General features: G+C 44.1%; 1 protein-coding gene across 5 annotated transcripts in view; it reads right to left on the bottom strand.

Moving 5' to 3' along the window:
• GALNT10 (polypeptide N-acetylgalactosaminyltransferase 10) overlaps positions 1–15568 on the bottom strand; it is a 234156-nt gene that overhangs the window by 122455 nt on the left and 96133 nt on the right. For 3 of the 5 annotated variants that reach the window (XM_054487866.2, XM_063665298.1, XM_063665297.1), the window contains exons 2-3: positions 6241–6343; positions 3103–3241 (exon numbers count right to left, since the gene is read on the bottom strand). In XM_054487866.2, the coding sequence (XP_054343841.1) occupies positions 3103–3241; positions 6241–6343 (242 nt within the window). Of the gene's footprint in view, positions 1–3102; positions 3242–6240; positions 6344–10950; positions 10970–15568 lie in introns of those variants that run through there. The other 2 variants (XM_063665300.1, XM_063665299.1) reach the window with 2 other exon arrangements.

Genomic DNA, 15568 nt, shown 5'->3' with positions numbered 1-15568 from the left:
AAAAGTTCAACGTTTTTCTCATCCAACTTTACAGACTCCCCTGAATTCTACTGAGGGACACATCTGTGGATCCCAGGACTCTTCGATGAAGAAAAAGGTTTCTTTTTCTGGACTGTCAGGAAAGAGCACTACAATGGGAGACAAAGGGGCTAGTTCCTCATCCTGGCTCCACTTCCTAAGTCCTAAGCCAGAGAACATGTGCTGTCTAGCCTGGAGGCCTCTGGCCAGGCCACTCTCTCTACCCACAATGTTCTTGCTCATCCCCATCCCCTGGCTAGCCCTAGTTGTTCCTTTCAGAGGCTGTAGATAGCACCCCTTCGGAAGGCCTTCCTAGCTCTCAAACTGCAGGCACAGGGTCAGGGGTATCCTCTGTGGTCCCAAAGCACCCTGTGCCTAACCCTATTATTGATCTTCTCAACTATGGTGTAATGCTCAGCTCATGTCATGCGTCCCCACCCCTTGCACAAGAGTGGGAACTCCTTTGAGGCAACGCTAATGATTCATTTATCCTTATGATCCTAGTGTCAAGCACAGGGCTTGGCACATAGAAGACCTACATATTTACCATGAATAGATGAAAGAATGGAAGAAAGCTGTGACCACACCCAGCCTGTCTCTCTCTCTCACTGCAGAAATATTCTTCATTGCACACCAGTGATTGTCAACCCTCATTATATGTGAGAATGGCTTTTGGAGATCTTAGAAAATACTGAGATCCAGGTAACAACCTCAGAGATTCAGATTTCAGTGGTCTGGGGTGGGGTCCTGGCCTTTGTATTTTAAAAAACCATCCAGGTGCAGCCAAGGTTGAGAACCCACAGTACCACAAGAACAGCAGCTGCGGTGAGAGAACAATGAATGAACTCCCCAGGTGAACTTCTTTCCTAGATTCAGAAAGATGAAATTAGTGCAGAATTCGGAACTCTGCAAGGAGCTAAACACATACACTGAGTTTCTGACCCTCAGAGTCAGGTTACAGTTCCAAATCCAGTAACATCTGTGATAGCTGAAGTACAAACAGTCTAGACTTACATGAAAAAATCTAGGGCTTGGCCAGGCACGGTGGCTCACATCTGTAATCCCGACACTTTGGGAGGCTGAGGCAGAAAGATCACTTGAGTCCAGGAGTTCAAAACCAGCCTAGGCAACATAGCGAGATCCCGTCTCTACCAAAAATACAAAAAATTCGCCAGCAGTGGTGGCACACACTTGTGGTCCCAGCTACACGGGAGGCTGAGGTGGGAGGATTGCTTGAGCTCAGGAGGCAGAGGTCGCAGTGAGCTGAGATCGTGCCACTGCACTCCAGCCTGGGTGATAGAGCGAGACCCTGTCTCGAAAAAAAAAAAAAAAATCTGGGATTTGACAGTGAAAACCATGAAACAAATGGCAAACCCCGTGGGAAAGCACACTGAGGCCCCTGCTCTGTTCTCTCGCTGTAAGGCATCTTTGGGAAAAGGGCCCAATCCTAGGTGACAGCATCTCTTTTACATCTACAAAGTAGAGATGATCATGGTAATGCCAACCTCAAAGTATTGTTGCAGGAACTAAAGGAGGTTATGGGGATGAAGGCATTTTGTAAGCTGCCAAACATTCTACCAAGATAAAGTCTTTAGCACTGCATTCTACTGATTGAGATCTTATAGGTGGAAAGACTTTTATGGTTCAGTGATTAAAACCACAGATTCTAGAGCCAGACTCCCTGGGTTCAAATTCTGGCTCCATCTCTTTTCAGCTATGTCATCCTATGCAAATTACTTAATCTTTTTGTGCCTCAATTCCTCATCTAGGAAATGGTTATAATAACCTCACAGGGATTTTAGAAGATTTGACTGAGTTAATATACTTAAAATACCTGAAACAGTGGTTCTCAAATGCAAGCATGCATCAGAATCTCCCGGAGGCCTTGTTAAAACACTGATAGCTGGACCCTTCCCCATAGCTTTGATTTGGTAAATCTGGGCTGGGGTCCAAGAATCTGCAGGTCTACCAAATTCCTAGGTGATGCTGATATTGCTGGTCTGGGAACCACACTTTGAGAACCACTGGCTTAGAAAAATGCCTGGCATACAGTAAGCAACTAATAAATGTTAGCTTTTATTATCTTTTCCTGGGCTCTATTTTCTTAGTTCCTGAGCAAAACTTATGTTCCAGTGCTGCTCAGCACTGCCTTCATGTGGAAGCAATTCTGAAATCTACTTGCAGTGATTCTCAAAGTGTGGTCCCAAGATAAGCAGCACCAGCATCCGCAGGGAGCCTGTTTGAAATGCAAGTTCTTGGGCCCCCATCCAGACCTACTGAATCAACAGCTTTGAGGCCTCAATATCCTGTGTCCTAACAACCCTCCAAGTGATTCTAACGCACCTCAAGTTTAAGAACAGCTCTACCAGAAAATCACTATCATCACCACAATGACCCTTATTGAAAATGTACAGGGAGGCAGGATAGCTTAAGGTCCAGAGTATAGTTTTTGATTGAACTGGAGTCTAAGGCCTGGCTTATCCTGTTAATCACCTTATGGCCTTAATTGAGTTATGACCCTTCTTTAAGGCCCAGTTTTCTCACTATAAAATTGGCATCATTACAGGACCTACCTCACAGCAACCTGAGATGATACAAATAAAGTGTTTGGCACATACTACCGGTTCAAAGAATGTTAGCTGCCATTTTTATCATCTTTATAATCATTCTGATATGTCTGCTCTCAATGTGATTAGAGATGGTTTATAACAAAGATACAAATATATAGAAAGATTTTTTTGAAAACAAATAAAAACATCACACACAAAGTGAAGAGAATGAAAGCTAAAAACTTCATGACAACTTGTCGTCTACACTGGGGTCTGAACTTCCCTTCAGCCCAGAGCAAAAGGGGAAATGCAGAGGCTATATAGTTCCACCTCCTGAAAAGCGGAAGGAGGCTGGCTCTTCTGGAGAGACAGTATCATCCCCTACCCCTCAACACTATGAACCTTTGCACAAATGCCTGTGTAAGAGGAGGGAGTCTCTGTCAGCAGGGCTCCATGTACCTGCTTCTTTAATTAATTCTCAACAAGAGCCAGGGGAAACATCCTTAGATCTCAGAATTTGAGATGTTACACTCACTTTGGGTGCCGGATATCTGGGAGAGAGCGATTCAAGGAGATTTTATCACTGACGTAGATGTTAAATCCATTTTCTCGGTATGCCTGATCCACTCTCTCAGCATCGGTCATGGGGTAAGGTCTTCCTTGTTCTCCATTTCCTAGAAGCAAAGAGCAAATTCGATGTTGCTAATGATGTATGGGGTACTGTATATGGAGTGGGGAAAAAGGATGAAAAATATGATTAAACCTCCAAGATAAAACTTGATTTGGATGTAGAGCATAGCTCAGTTTTTGCAGGGGGAAGTACAAAGAGTAGGAGGGGAGCAAGCATTTATTCAGACACTTTGCACATCTTGTTCTCATGTAATCACAGCAGCTCTGCGGGGTGGACATGAGACCTCTCATTCCACAGAAAGATAATCTGAGACTCAGAAAGGTTATCAAATCAGGAGTATGGATCCCAAAACCCATGCTCCCCTTACTCCATCAGGAGCTCCAAAGACCCCTGTCCTCGCAGAACAGTCACTGGACAGCTAGGTCCACCATCTGTGAGCTGATCAACCTTGGGCCAAGTCCCACCAGATCTCAGAGCTAAAGCTTCCTCCTCTGATACCCACAGCACACTTGGAAGAGTCAAATGAGAGTTGCCTATTTGAAAGCTTTTTGTAAACTATAAAACATCTCATAAACACGAGGAAAGATGATTACTGTAGGTAAGGCAAACTTTATAAGTAAATCAAAATTGCCATAAATGATAAAAGATGCTTTGATTTTATTTTTGTTTTTAGGCCAGCAAACAAATTAAGATCTGCCTACTCTAAACCAGGAGTGCCTGAAAAGTGTGGCTTTGAGTCATGGATTTGGGTGGGTTAAAGTGCTAGCTTTCCTCTCTCTGCACAACCCATCTGGAGAAGGAGTCTGATACTCCAGGAAATTTTTCTCTAGGTTCCCAGGGTGCATATGGTAAGTGGGAATGTCCACATCGACCCCTGCAATAGTAGCTTAAGAATCTGTCATTGGTGAGGATCTTGAAGAAACGGCAATAAAATCAACGGGTTAAAAATCATCTTGCCTTCTGGAGCTTGTGGACTGAACAACACCTATTTACTCTGCAAAGTAAACATTGACAAAGTCAGATTTCCAGGAAGGTGCAAGCTGAGACATGGAGCCCAAGGGCTCTGACTACTCCAATCCAGTCAGACAAGAAACAGGACTCTGTCATCTACAGCTTGTAATGCTTCATAAGACATCATGGATTAGACCCCAGGACAGATAACATGAGGGACCCAAACACAGTAAGCAGGAGACCAGAAGTGTTTGCTCAGGGAGGGAAGCTTCAGGAGGGCAGTACAGGAGATCAATGCAGAGTTCAGGCCCTGCAGCCAGATGGAGTGGAGTTCCAAGGCCAGCCCTACCGTCCCCAGCTATGTCATCTTGGACATGCCTTCAGCCTTTCCGAGTCTGAAGATTTTGCCCTTTGTATTAATTAGAATGAGAAGGTTCAATGTGAATGATGCGATGATTAAGGAGGTAATGCAGGCAAGATGCCTGACACATAGTTAGCATTCGACAGATGCAGGTTATTATTATTCTTAATGTCTCCACTGCTCGTTACTCTTGTCTTGCTGGTTAGCCCAGTGTTAATAATTCTGGTATGTCTGGCAAATCAGCTCTTCCCAAACGTTTTCTTTCTTAATTTAAGCAGCACCAGCTGGGCATGGTGGCTCACACCTGTAATCCCAGCACTTTGGAAGCCTGAGGTGGGCAGATCACTTGAGGCCAGGAGTTCGAGACCAGCCTGGCCAACATAGTGAAACCCCAACTCTACTAAAAATACAAAAATTAGCCTGGCGTGGTGGCACAGGTCTGTAATCCCAGCTACTTGGGAGGCTGAGGCAGGAGAATCACTTGAACCTGGGAGGTAGAGGTTGCAGTAAGCAAAGATTGCACCACTGAATTCCAGCTTGGGTGACAGAGTGAGACTCCATCTCAAAAAAAAAAAAAAGAGCAGCACCCATTCCCCCTTCTCATTTTCCAGCATCTCTAGATTTCTCTTACCATCAGTTAAGTTATTGCACCAGCTCTATTCAGAGCCTGTGGTAAGCTGGTTTTGTCATAACGTAATTTTTAAAAATCAATAGTGGTGGGAGCCTTTAACGGAGATAAAAATGAATAAAATATTAATACCAATCCCTTAGATTTCTATAGGGCTTTCTAGTATTGCAAAGCTACTACATACTCATTGCTTTATTTGGCACCCTCACAATAACATCCTGAGGTTGTCAAAGCAGGAAGCATGAGTCCCACGGACAGATGGAAAAACTGAGGCTCTGGGAGTATGGACTTTATCTACTGATTAGATGGCTGTAAGTGGCATCAGAGCTGCTCTCCTGACTCTTTAGTCCAGGCTCCCTAGAGTTGATTCTCCATATAATTTCTGTACCACCTTACCCCAACCCTTCCCAACTCACCAGTGTAAATGGAACTGCTCCCAAGACTAATTAGCCAAAGAAAACTGTAGCTGAAGCCCTCTAAGTTGACTCAGTCTCATGGCTGCAGTGTTAGGTAGGAATCAACTCTGCCCTCCCTCCAGACCTGGGTTCAAATTCCAAGTTTGCCTATTTCTTTCTTCCTGTGCAACAGTGGGCAGATTACCACCCCTCTTAGAGCCACAGGCCCCTTCTTATTAAACGGGCCATAAAGGTTGATCTGAGGTTTCACAGAGGAAATTTCCAAGTACAGAGCATGGATCTTCCTCACCATAGGTGTTCAATAAATGTTGGCTCTTATTATTACTGCTCCTTGTTTTAGTTGTAATCTCATAAGGGAGAGACATTTCTATCCTACAAAAATAAAATACAAAATATCCTTTATGAGGGAGACATTTTCTATCACCCAATAAAGGCGGCAGGCAAATTCTTGCAGGCAGCAGATCTGGTGATGGGAGTGGAGAAAGGGGTCAGCTAACCAGTGAAGAGGGGCATCTGGGAATCAGGGGAAGGGATGGTGGCTGACAGGGAGGGAGCCAACAGGAGGTCCAGACACCCCTGCTAAACACACACATGAACACACACACACACACTCACACATACGCACATATGCTTATGTGCATATGGCCTTCACAGAGCCCACCCATGGCCAATCTTGCCCTCCGTACCTACGCGCTGAGCATCCCTCCAGATGGCCTCCTTGTCATGCCAGTCCTTCAGCTTCTGCCCATCTCCCAAGATAAATGTTTTCTTTTGTCGACTGTGTGAGCCCTTAAAAAAAGACAAAAACTATGAAAAATAGAAAAGGGCAAATAAGTTCAGTTACAGGCCCAGGAGTTACACTGCCTAAGGGAGCTTTGTATTGACCAAATGCCTGTCATCCTGTGTTCCTTTATCCACTCCCTCAGCATACCTTTGTTGGTGCCTTGCCATGTGCCAGCTAGGTGTGCAAAGGTCAGTAAGATGACAGGAATGCAGCGCCTACCTTTCAGGAACTCACAAATTGGTGGTGGAGAAAAAAGATGAACACACTCTTTTCACCCAAGGGAGAAAGTGAGCAGTGTGGTGCTACCCAACAGAAATATAACATGAGCCACATATGTAACCTGAAATTTTCTAGTATCCATATTTAAAAAAGTAGGTGAAGTTGTTTTAATAATGTACTGTACCTAAAATATTACCACTTCAACATGCCATCAATGTAATACACTGATTAAGGTATTTTACATTCTTTTTGGGGGGGGTGGGGGGTGGGAGACAAGGTCTCACTCTGTTGGCCAGGCTAGAGTACAGTGGCACCATGATGGTTCACTGCAGCCTCGAACTCCTGGGCTCAAACGATTCTCCATCCTCAACCTCCTGAGTAGCTGGGACTACAGGTACGTGCTACCATACCAGCTAATTATTTTTTGTAGCGATGGGGTCACCCCGTGTTACCCAGGTTGGTCTTGAACTCCTGGGCTCAAGCTGTCCTCCCACCTCAGCCTCCCAAAGTGCTGGGATTACAGGCATGAGCCACCATGTCCGACCTACATTCTTTTTTTTGTATTGCCTTTGAAATCCAGTGTGTATTTTACACTTGTGTTCATCCTGATTCAGACCCATTTCAAGTGCTCAACAGTTGCATGTGGCTTGGATAGGGCAGGGGCTCAGAGAATGCACTACGTGAGTTCAGTTCCATTGGGGAGAAATGGAGAATGTTTCATGGACCTGAGTGCATTTGGGCTGGGCCTCAGACAGGCCGACAGGAGAGGCAGGCAAGACAAACATCCTTGGCACTGACTTGTGATGTTTGGGTAAAGAATGGCCAAGCTGTGTGTGGCCCAAGGAGAAGGAGTGCCACAAGCAAGAGCAGATGGCAGGTCTTGGACATTTGTATGGTCCTGAGGGCCCAGACCCAAAGAGAGTAAACATGTGGCAAATGGGCATGGACTGTACGAACAAGCAATTGAATGGCTGAAAGAAAAAAAAAAAAAAAAAAAAAAAAAAAATATATATATATATATATATATATAGCGGCCCCAAGAGAGCAGCCCCCAGGGGCTGGGCTCTGACAACATTTATCATTTACCTGGGGAGGTGAGCCCAACCCTCATGCACCCATTAGGAAGCAGTTTCCCTAATTAAAGGAGGCTGCATTCCAGTGACTGGGGTCAGCAGAAGGAACCCGATACTTTCTTAAGCCAAGAGTCAAGTCAAAGGCCTCCAGGCCCAGAGCCTTCCCCAGGTAATGCTGCACCACACAGCTACTTACATATCTTCCATGTTCATGTAAATGCTTTCTGAATCACCTTGCCCATTACAAATCTTGCAGACTTGCTCTTGCCACTGTGGCAGGCAGAATCCAATAGTGCTATTTCCGATATAATTAACTTCAAAGGCCCTGATGTGTGGTGTGCTGGACATTAGTGCTAACAAGAAGCCCCCTAAATAAAATCATCCTGCGCTTGTTTATTAAGCCTCTGGTTGATCCTTGTGTTAGCAGGTTTTCCACAATGGCTCAACATCTTTATAACAGCTCTAGTAATAATAACAATCCTTTGTATTCTCTCTCCTATAGACCTCTCTGAATTGCAAGAAGATAATTCTGAAAGTTGGTGTGCTAGATGTCTTGGTTAGAGAGGGGAAAAAAAAACTACAAAAACTAAGGCCGCATGCTTTCAACAGTTCTCAGCATTCTTAGAAATCACAGAAGCTGAGCTGGAAGGTCCTTATGGAACCATCTAATCAGTTCAGGATACAGTTCTACAGGAGAGGCCCCTGGCACTGCCTTGGGAAGAGGAAGGCTGAGAGTAGGGGCTTGCTCTGCCCACTCTTCAATCAGAGCAACAACACATCTGTTTTATGTACTGGGGTTCCATGTGGGATTTCATTTGAAGACAGTTCTTCTGCTAAAAATAAATAGATATCAAATTTTCTACAGAAGCAAACAAATATATTTGGAAGCTGAGCTAGGACCACTTCCCTATATCACAGACAGAGAAACCAAGCCTTGGGGTAGGCCAGGAACCTGCCCAAGGTAATATTCTGCTTCTGTAATGTCGAGGTTGATCAGTTAGGGGCTAGTTAGCTCTCCTTTCTCCAGCCCTCCCTCCCAATCTCTTTTTCCTCTTCTGCTGCCCACAGATTGGAAACTTTGGTTGATTACTTCAGCCCACTGGTGGGACTACAGGCTCTGCAAACTGAGGATCCTTTAATGGAAGGCACGAAACTAAAGCCATGGTGCTCAAAGTGTTGTATCTGAAGGGGACAGGATGGGCGCCACCTGGGAACTTGCCAGAAATGCAAATTCCCAGGGTCTTACCCTAGACATCTAGAAGCAGAAGCTCTGGGGATGGGGCCCAGCAATCCGTGTTTTAGCAAGCCCTCGAAGAGATTCTGATACACGCTGAGGTTTGAGAACCACTGGTCTACAATGAAGCTGATAATAATCCTACCTGATCTGTGTTGGTCACATCAAGTTGAGCAGATAATTATCATAGAAGGCTGCAAAACCCTGAGGCCTGTGGGCCAAATGTGGTCACTGGCAAACAATCTGGTGGCTTTCAAGGTGCTTTTCGTTTTGGTTTGGTTTTCTTAATTCTAGTGTGAAAATGGGGGAGATTTCATATTGTTTTATCAAGAATTTTGGCTTCTCTTGAAAACCTAAAAGACATGCCAGTACTGGGCTGACTTCCCTCAGCTCATCAGCTGGGCTGTGTGGATGGGGCACATCTCCCCAGTTTGCCACAGTCCCTACCATTCCTTATTGCATTTCACTGCCTCCCATCTCTCATTTTTGTTACCTGCCTGGCCCTGGTGAGCTTGAAACATGCTGGGATATTCAGGAATGTATCCTGGTTGGGGAAGATTAGAAACTATGAGGACTAGGAGATAAGAAGCCCTGGAGGACATGGGAGAAGTTATTTTGTTCTATGAAGTCCTAAGGCTACACTGAGGGCCAATGGTAGACATTACTGAATGATTGAGGGGCATCAGACAGAGAAGAAATTCCAAAAGTTGGGTTGCTGCTAGGATGAAATAAAACCATCTGGAAGAAGATATTAGAAGTGGCCAGGAATAGAAAGATTGAGTGTTCATCAGGATGTGAAGGAGAAGAATCAAGTGCAGGGTTGGGACTAGTGCTTCTCAAATTTTAATGTGCAGGAGAATCATGTGGGGATCTTGTTAATGCTGATTCTGGTACAGTAGGTCTGGGGTGGGGCCTAAGATTCTGCATTTCTAACAAGAACCCAGGTGATGCTGATGCTGCTGGGCCACAAAAGACACTTTGAGTAGCAAGGGTTAGGCAACCTTTAAAGGGCACTTCAAGAGTCTAAGATTCCATGAAGGGTACTATTTCCTCTACAAGCTTGTGAAAGTCTTCCAGTGCTACTGGGAATGGGGTACAGGGATAAATCTCACTGTTTTGACCTCACAGAAGTAAACCCCTAGAATCTTGTTCTCAAAATGAAACACTGGATTGCTGAACTGATGGCATTGAGAATTAAGGCTCCAAAATCCCAGGAGTTTCATACCTAACTCCACTGCCTTTGCCTTACGATGCACACTGCTCCCTCTATCCCTCCCTCCCAGGGTCTGCAGAAATGAACTATGCTGTTTTAGGTCTCGTTGGTCCTTACATCTTCCCTAAACCAGGAGGACTTTGGAGCCTGCTGACACAGGGAGTTCTACATGTCTAAGCACGCAGCTGCTAGAGTCCTCAGCCATCTGAGCTAAGTAGCTGCTCAGAGACAATTAGTCCACCTCCACCCATCTTACAGATAAAGGAACTGAAGTCCAAATAAGCCAAGCTACCCAACCAAGGCCTCACAGCAGGCAAGAGGATAAAAACCATGTCCTTTGACTCCCAGGTTAGTTTTTAGTGGGAAAGAACCCTTGAGTGTGATCTTGGATGAGCTACAGGAGTCACAGGTACCTCAATTTTCCCACCTGGAAAATGGAGACAGCACTACCTGCCCAAAAGGTACTTTCAGATGAACTGAGACAATCACAAACAGTATAGCCTGAGCACTCTCCTAATTTACACATGGATTGAGGACGCTGACTCCTTTAGGATTTTAAGAATCTACTGTAAATTGACATCTCACCAAATCATGTAGATATAGAACTCAAATTTTATTGTATAGGTTAAAAAGTATCCCAGTTATAGATCTGGGCCTTCAGTAGGTGGAAAACTAGTTTCAGTCTTAAAATTATAGAGTTGGTCAGGCGTGGTGGCTCACGCCTGTAATCCCAATACTTTGGAAGGCTGAGGTGGGCGGATCACTTGAGGTCAGTTTGAGACCAGCCTGGCCAACATGGTGAAACCGTGTCTCTACTAAAAATACAAAAAAAAAAAAAAAAAAAAAAATTTAACTGAGTGTCGTGGCACACACCTGTAATCCCAGCTACTTGGGAGGCTGAGGCAGTAGAATCACTTGAACTCGGGAAGCAGAGGTTGTGGTGAGCCGCGATTGTGCCACTGCACTCCAGCCTGGGCAACAGAGTGAGACTCCGTCTCAAAAAAAAAAAAATAAATAAATTACAGAGTACATGGAGCCTGAAGGGCCCTAAGAATCCTATCCAAAAACCTTAACAGAAATTGTGGTCAATTTCTGTGGTTTAGGAACCTCTGAGGACAATCCATGGAATTTCTAGAGACAGTGCAGATTAAGAAACCCCAGATCATCTGAACTATCACCAAATGTTTACTGACACCTACTCTGTACAAAGCAGTGTGTCAGGCACCAGGGATTCAGGTTTGACAGCACAGATACTGTGTAGGCCTAATGAGGTTTACAGAAAGATCAGTCTCTTTCAAAAGGTGGTTCTTGGAGAACCTGGGCCCTTATTATAGATGCAAATTCCTGGACTCACACTCTGAACCTACTAAGTAAAAGTATCTACAGATAGGAGCCTAGGAAGATATCTTTTTTAGAAAACACATTCTCCATGTGATTCTAATTCACAATAAAGTTGGAAGGCCTTTGGTCTAAATCTAGCTGCCTCATTTTACAGATATGAAATCTGAGGCTAACAGAGTAGAATGGACTCGCCCTAAATCCTACAGCCTGTCAGCCCCAAGGACCAAACCAGAGCTCGCAGTTCTCTCCCTGGAATAGACTGTAAGCTTCTTGAAGGCAAGGGCATTACACCACTGCACTTTCCTAGGCCAATATCTGACTAATCTTAGGCCCTTGAAGAATACCAGCTGAATGAATGAATGAATGAATGCTCATCAATGGAAGGGTAGTCTAGTTTAATGACTTGGAACATTCTGGTTCTAGAGTTAGGAAAACCTAGGTTTTATTTCCGGGGCAGGTGGACCCCAGTTTCCCTGACTGATAAATAAAGAAAACTAACAGAATAAGAGTATCTGTTGGGAGGATTAACTGAGCTAATCTGGGACAAAGTGTCCCAGTGTCTGGGACAAAGTTAGGTCCTCTCCTAGTAAAGGTGAGCTACTATGAATACATTGTTTTTAGGGAAAGTTTATGAAAACACGGTATGTTCCAGTGTTTGTGATAACCATGTTTGGAGGAATAGGAGAGCGAATGGGAAACTAATAAGAAAAACTGTGGGTCCTGCAGAGGCAACCTATCTAATACCTGATTCAATTCAACTGGCTCTTGCTGATAACAGGATTTAGAATTTCCTAATTAACAGGATGTCATATGCCCACGTCGAAACACAGTGTTCTTCAAGGAAAGAAAAAAGTCTTAGTTAATAGTGGCATTCTACAATAGAAACAAATGCCACAAGACCATTAACAACAGAAAAGGCAGGAACATTGCTTCTCAAAAGACAGCAATTTTTATGCAATAGCAATCACTTAATATTATGTAAAAGAGCACGTCTGGATTTTTCAATCCAGAGGTAATTTTAAGTTTCTTTAATTCTGTAGGCTCAAAGATTTGTCTACAAAAGCTGTGATTATTTTTCTTCAACAACCATCTTTTGCTACTTTGCTTTCTCTTGGTTTCCAGATGTCCCTCTGCTACAGGAAGCAAAGGGGTTAGGAAGGAACATGGCAAGAGAAGTGAGGGAGAGTGTGTGGAGGAGACTGGCAGAATCAATGTGGAAATCACATTAAATAATAAATTGGCAATGGATTTTGATGTGCTGCTCTAAATAACTGCTTCTGGTATCTGCATGCTTTTACTTAACATTCCACTAAAAGAATCGATTAGTGTTCAAACACACACACACACACACACAAATGGAATTTTAATCTTTATTTAATCACTATTTAGCAGGCCTGGCAGCCTTTGGAGGTAGGAAAGAATGGTGGTGAAGCAAGCCAACTACATTCTGCTCAAGAAGGAAGATTTGTTAAAGGGCATACTCTAATCCCAAGACTGCAGACTTGGCAAAGAGCATCTCTGGCTGAGCTGGCTAGTGTCTTCAAAACAAGGAAAGGGCTGTATGCGCTCAAACAGCAATGTTGGAAGGAAAGCTGAGCAGGTCATCTGCTTCATCCACAGTCTGAGGCTGTGTTAGAGACCAGGCTCTGCTGCAAATTTTACGATGGCTTCCCTCCACTTTCCTCTCAAGGAACCCTACAAAGGCAATGAAATGATTTTGCTTTGAGGTTTAAATAACTATATAATTTCAAACATCTGTTTATCTACCAAGTAGATTAATAAACTTCTCTCTCTCACACACACACACGTACACACACACACACTCTCTCTCTCTCACACACACTCAAACACACACACACACACACACACAGCAAAGCAATCTCTTCAAGATTACCTTCAAGGTTACCTTCAAAGAGGCCCAGGTAGGGCTTAATTTAGCTCAAAGCATATAAAGTTTAAACAAGGGAGTTTGGACAATTAGATAAATGTACTTTCTTCATGAGTTTTGAGGACATAAGCTGGATTGTTTTTATTAATTCATTCATCCAAACAATGATTTATTGAGGGCCTACTATGGCCAAAGACCTCTGGGAGAGACAAAGATGAACAAGGTAGTCCATGGCCTCCACAAACAGCTATGAGACAAGTATATAAGGAAGGAAAACACACATACACACATACAAGCCTATAACATAGTGCCTTGAAAGCTGTACAGATAAATTCGATAGATATTTACAAAAGCCAAAAATTAAATTCTACCTGGGATGATTGGGGAAGAATTCCTACAGAAGCAGAGTCTTTGACAGGAACCTGAGAGAAGGGGTAGGATTTTAACTGGTAGCCGTTGAGGGGTGGGGGTTGGGGGTGGAATCTAGCTAGAGAGAAAGTGTGTGGAAAGAATGGGAGTTAGAAAGTGAAGGGAATATTTACTTAAGGGCAAGGAGCCTGATTTGGCTGGAGTGAGCAGGATGCAAAAGTGAGTCATGAGCAATAAGACCAGGAAGGAAGTCTGGGCCAGAATTGGAGGGCCTTACATTTGAGCTGCTTGGCAGGTGGGAGCCACAGTAAGCCTCTGAGCAAGGAACAGGCTGAAGTAGAACTCCAAGAATAAAATACGTTACTACCTATCCACTTTCAATTAATCTCAGAATCTTCCTCCTCCCATGAGAAATGCAAGGAGAAAGATGATTTTGTTTTCATTCAGGGAAAATGTCCCCTTTTCATAGGCTGAGGATCATTCATTCTGGTACCCCACAGTCAGACTTAAGTGAGGCTGACCTAACCCTAGCACCTATCCAGTAGGCTGCTGTCTTGAGAAAACTTAACTTTCACTATAACCAGGACCAAGCTGTATGAGAAAACAATCAAACCTGAATGGCACTATTTATGAATGGAAGGAGGCACTACAACCCAGCAACCATGAGACTACATCTGCTGGGCCCATGTCAGGCAAGTCCTGCTGTTCCAATCAGCAATGGGGCTGTGCCTGTTGTCCCCACTCCAGTAACTCCATTGTCTCAACACCAGGATGCTGAAATCTGAAATCTGGCCCTTCCCTAAGAGGGGCAGGTCACTCACAGATAGGAGCCACTGTTTCAAAGGGCTGATCCTGTGTTTCCAAGGGCAGAACCTTATCAACCCTCCAATTCCTTTGTTTGGTGTAGGTGGCTTTAGAAAAGGTCATTTGCTACGTAAGGCATGAAAGCTCATTAAAAGACTTTTTAAACAGCAGGGAGAAAAAAAAGCCAAGATACTTTGGAATGTCTGTTATCTAAAGGGCAAATAGAACCTTCAGTAGCTTTTCCCTTCCATTCTAAAAGAACAATTTCAACACTTTCTTCAGGATAAGTGCCCAAATGTTTTATCACTGGGGAAAAAAAAAAAACCAAATCGACTCTGATCAATAATCTGATAATGTTCATCTGAGTCTCTTACCTATCAATCCATCTGTCCATCTGTCTGTCTGTCCATCTGTCCATCAACTTAAGTGTATGATGAACACAAGCACAAATCAGGCCTTGTGCTAGCTGCTGAGGATATACTGGTGAGGAAGAGGGACAGGGGTCCTACTCTCATAGAGCTTATAGAAGTATGTGTGGTGGTGGGGAAATGTAGACTTTCATCCAAAACTACAGGTAAATTAAAAAAGCTACAGTGGCAGGCCATAAAAGAGGGGTACATGGTACAAAGAGAGTCCCTTTCTTTCAGATCAGACTGGGGTGATCTGATCCAGCCTGCAAGGCTTTCTTGAGAAAATTGGATTAGAGGTTAACTCAGTACAAAGAGGAGTACAGAGCATTCCAGACAGAGGGAAAAGTAAAGACATACAAAGACTCTGTGGCTGAGCAAACATGAATCATAGGAGGGCCTGGAAGAGCAGTGTGTGTGGTGCACAGAGAAGCAGGGAAAGTCTGGTAGGAATGAGGGGTGAACAGGGGTGAGGATTCTGTCTTTCCTCCAGGAGCATTTAGAAATACAAGTGTTTTATATAAGGAGGTGATAAGATCAGGTTGCATTTGGAAAGCTCTCTTGTAGCCAAGTGGAAAAGGGATTAGGAGGCCAAGAGGAGGGGTGGAGGCTGGGAAGGAGGCTATCACAGTGGTGCAGGCAGAGATGATGCTAGCTTGTGCTGTGAAGGCAGAAGTCGGGG

The sequence above is a fragment of the Pongo pygmaeus genome, chromosome 4 (assembly GCF_028885625.2).
Source record: "Pongo pygmaeus isolate AG05252 chromosome 4, NHGRI_mPonPyg2-v2.0_pri, whole genome shotgun sequence".
NCBI lineage: Eukaryota > Metazoa > Chordata > Mammalia > Primates > Hominidae > Pongo > Pongo pygmaeus.
Note: the sequence above shows the minus strand (reverse complement) of the source record. Positions and strands in the feature narration are given on the sequence as shown.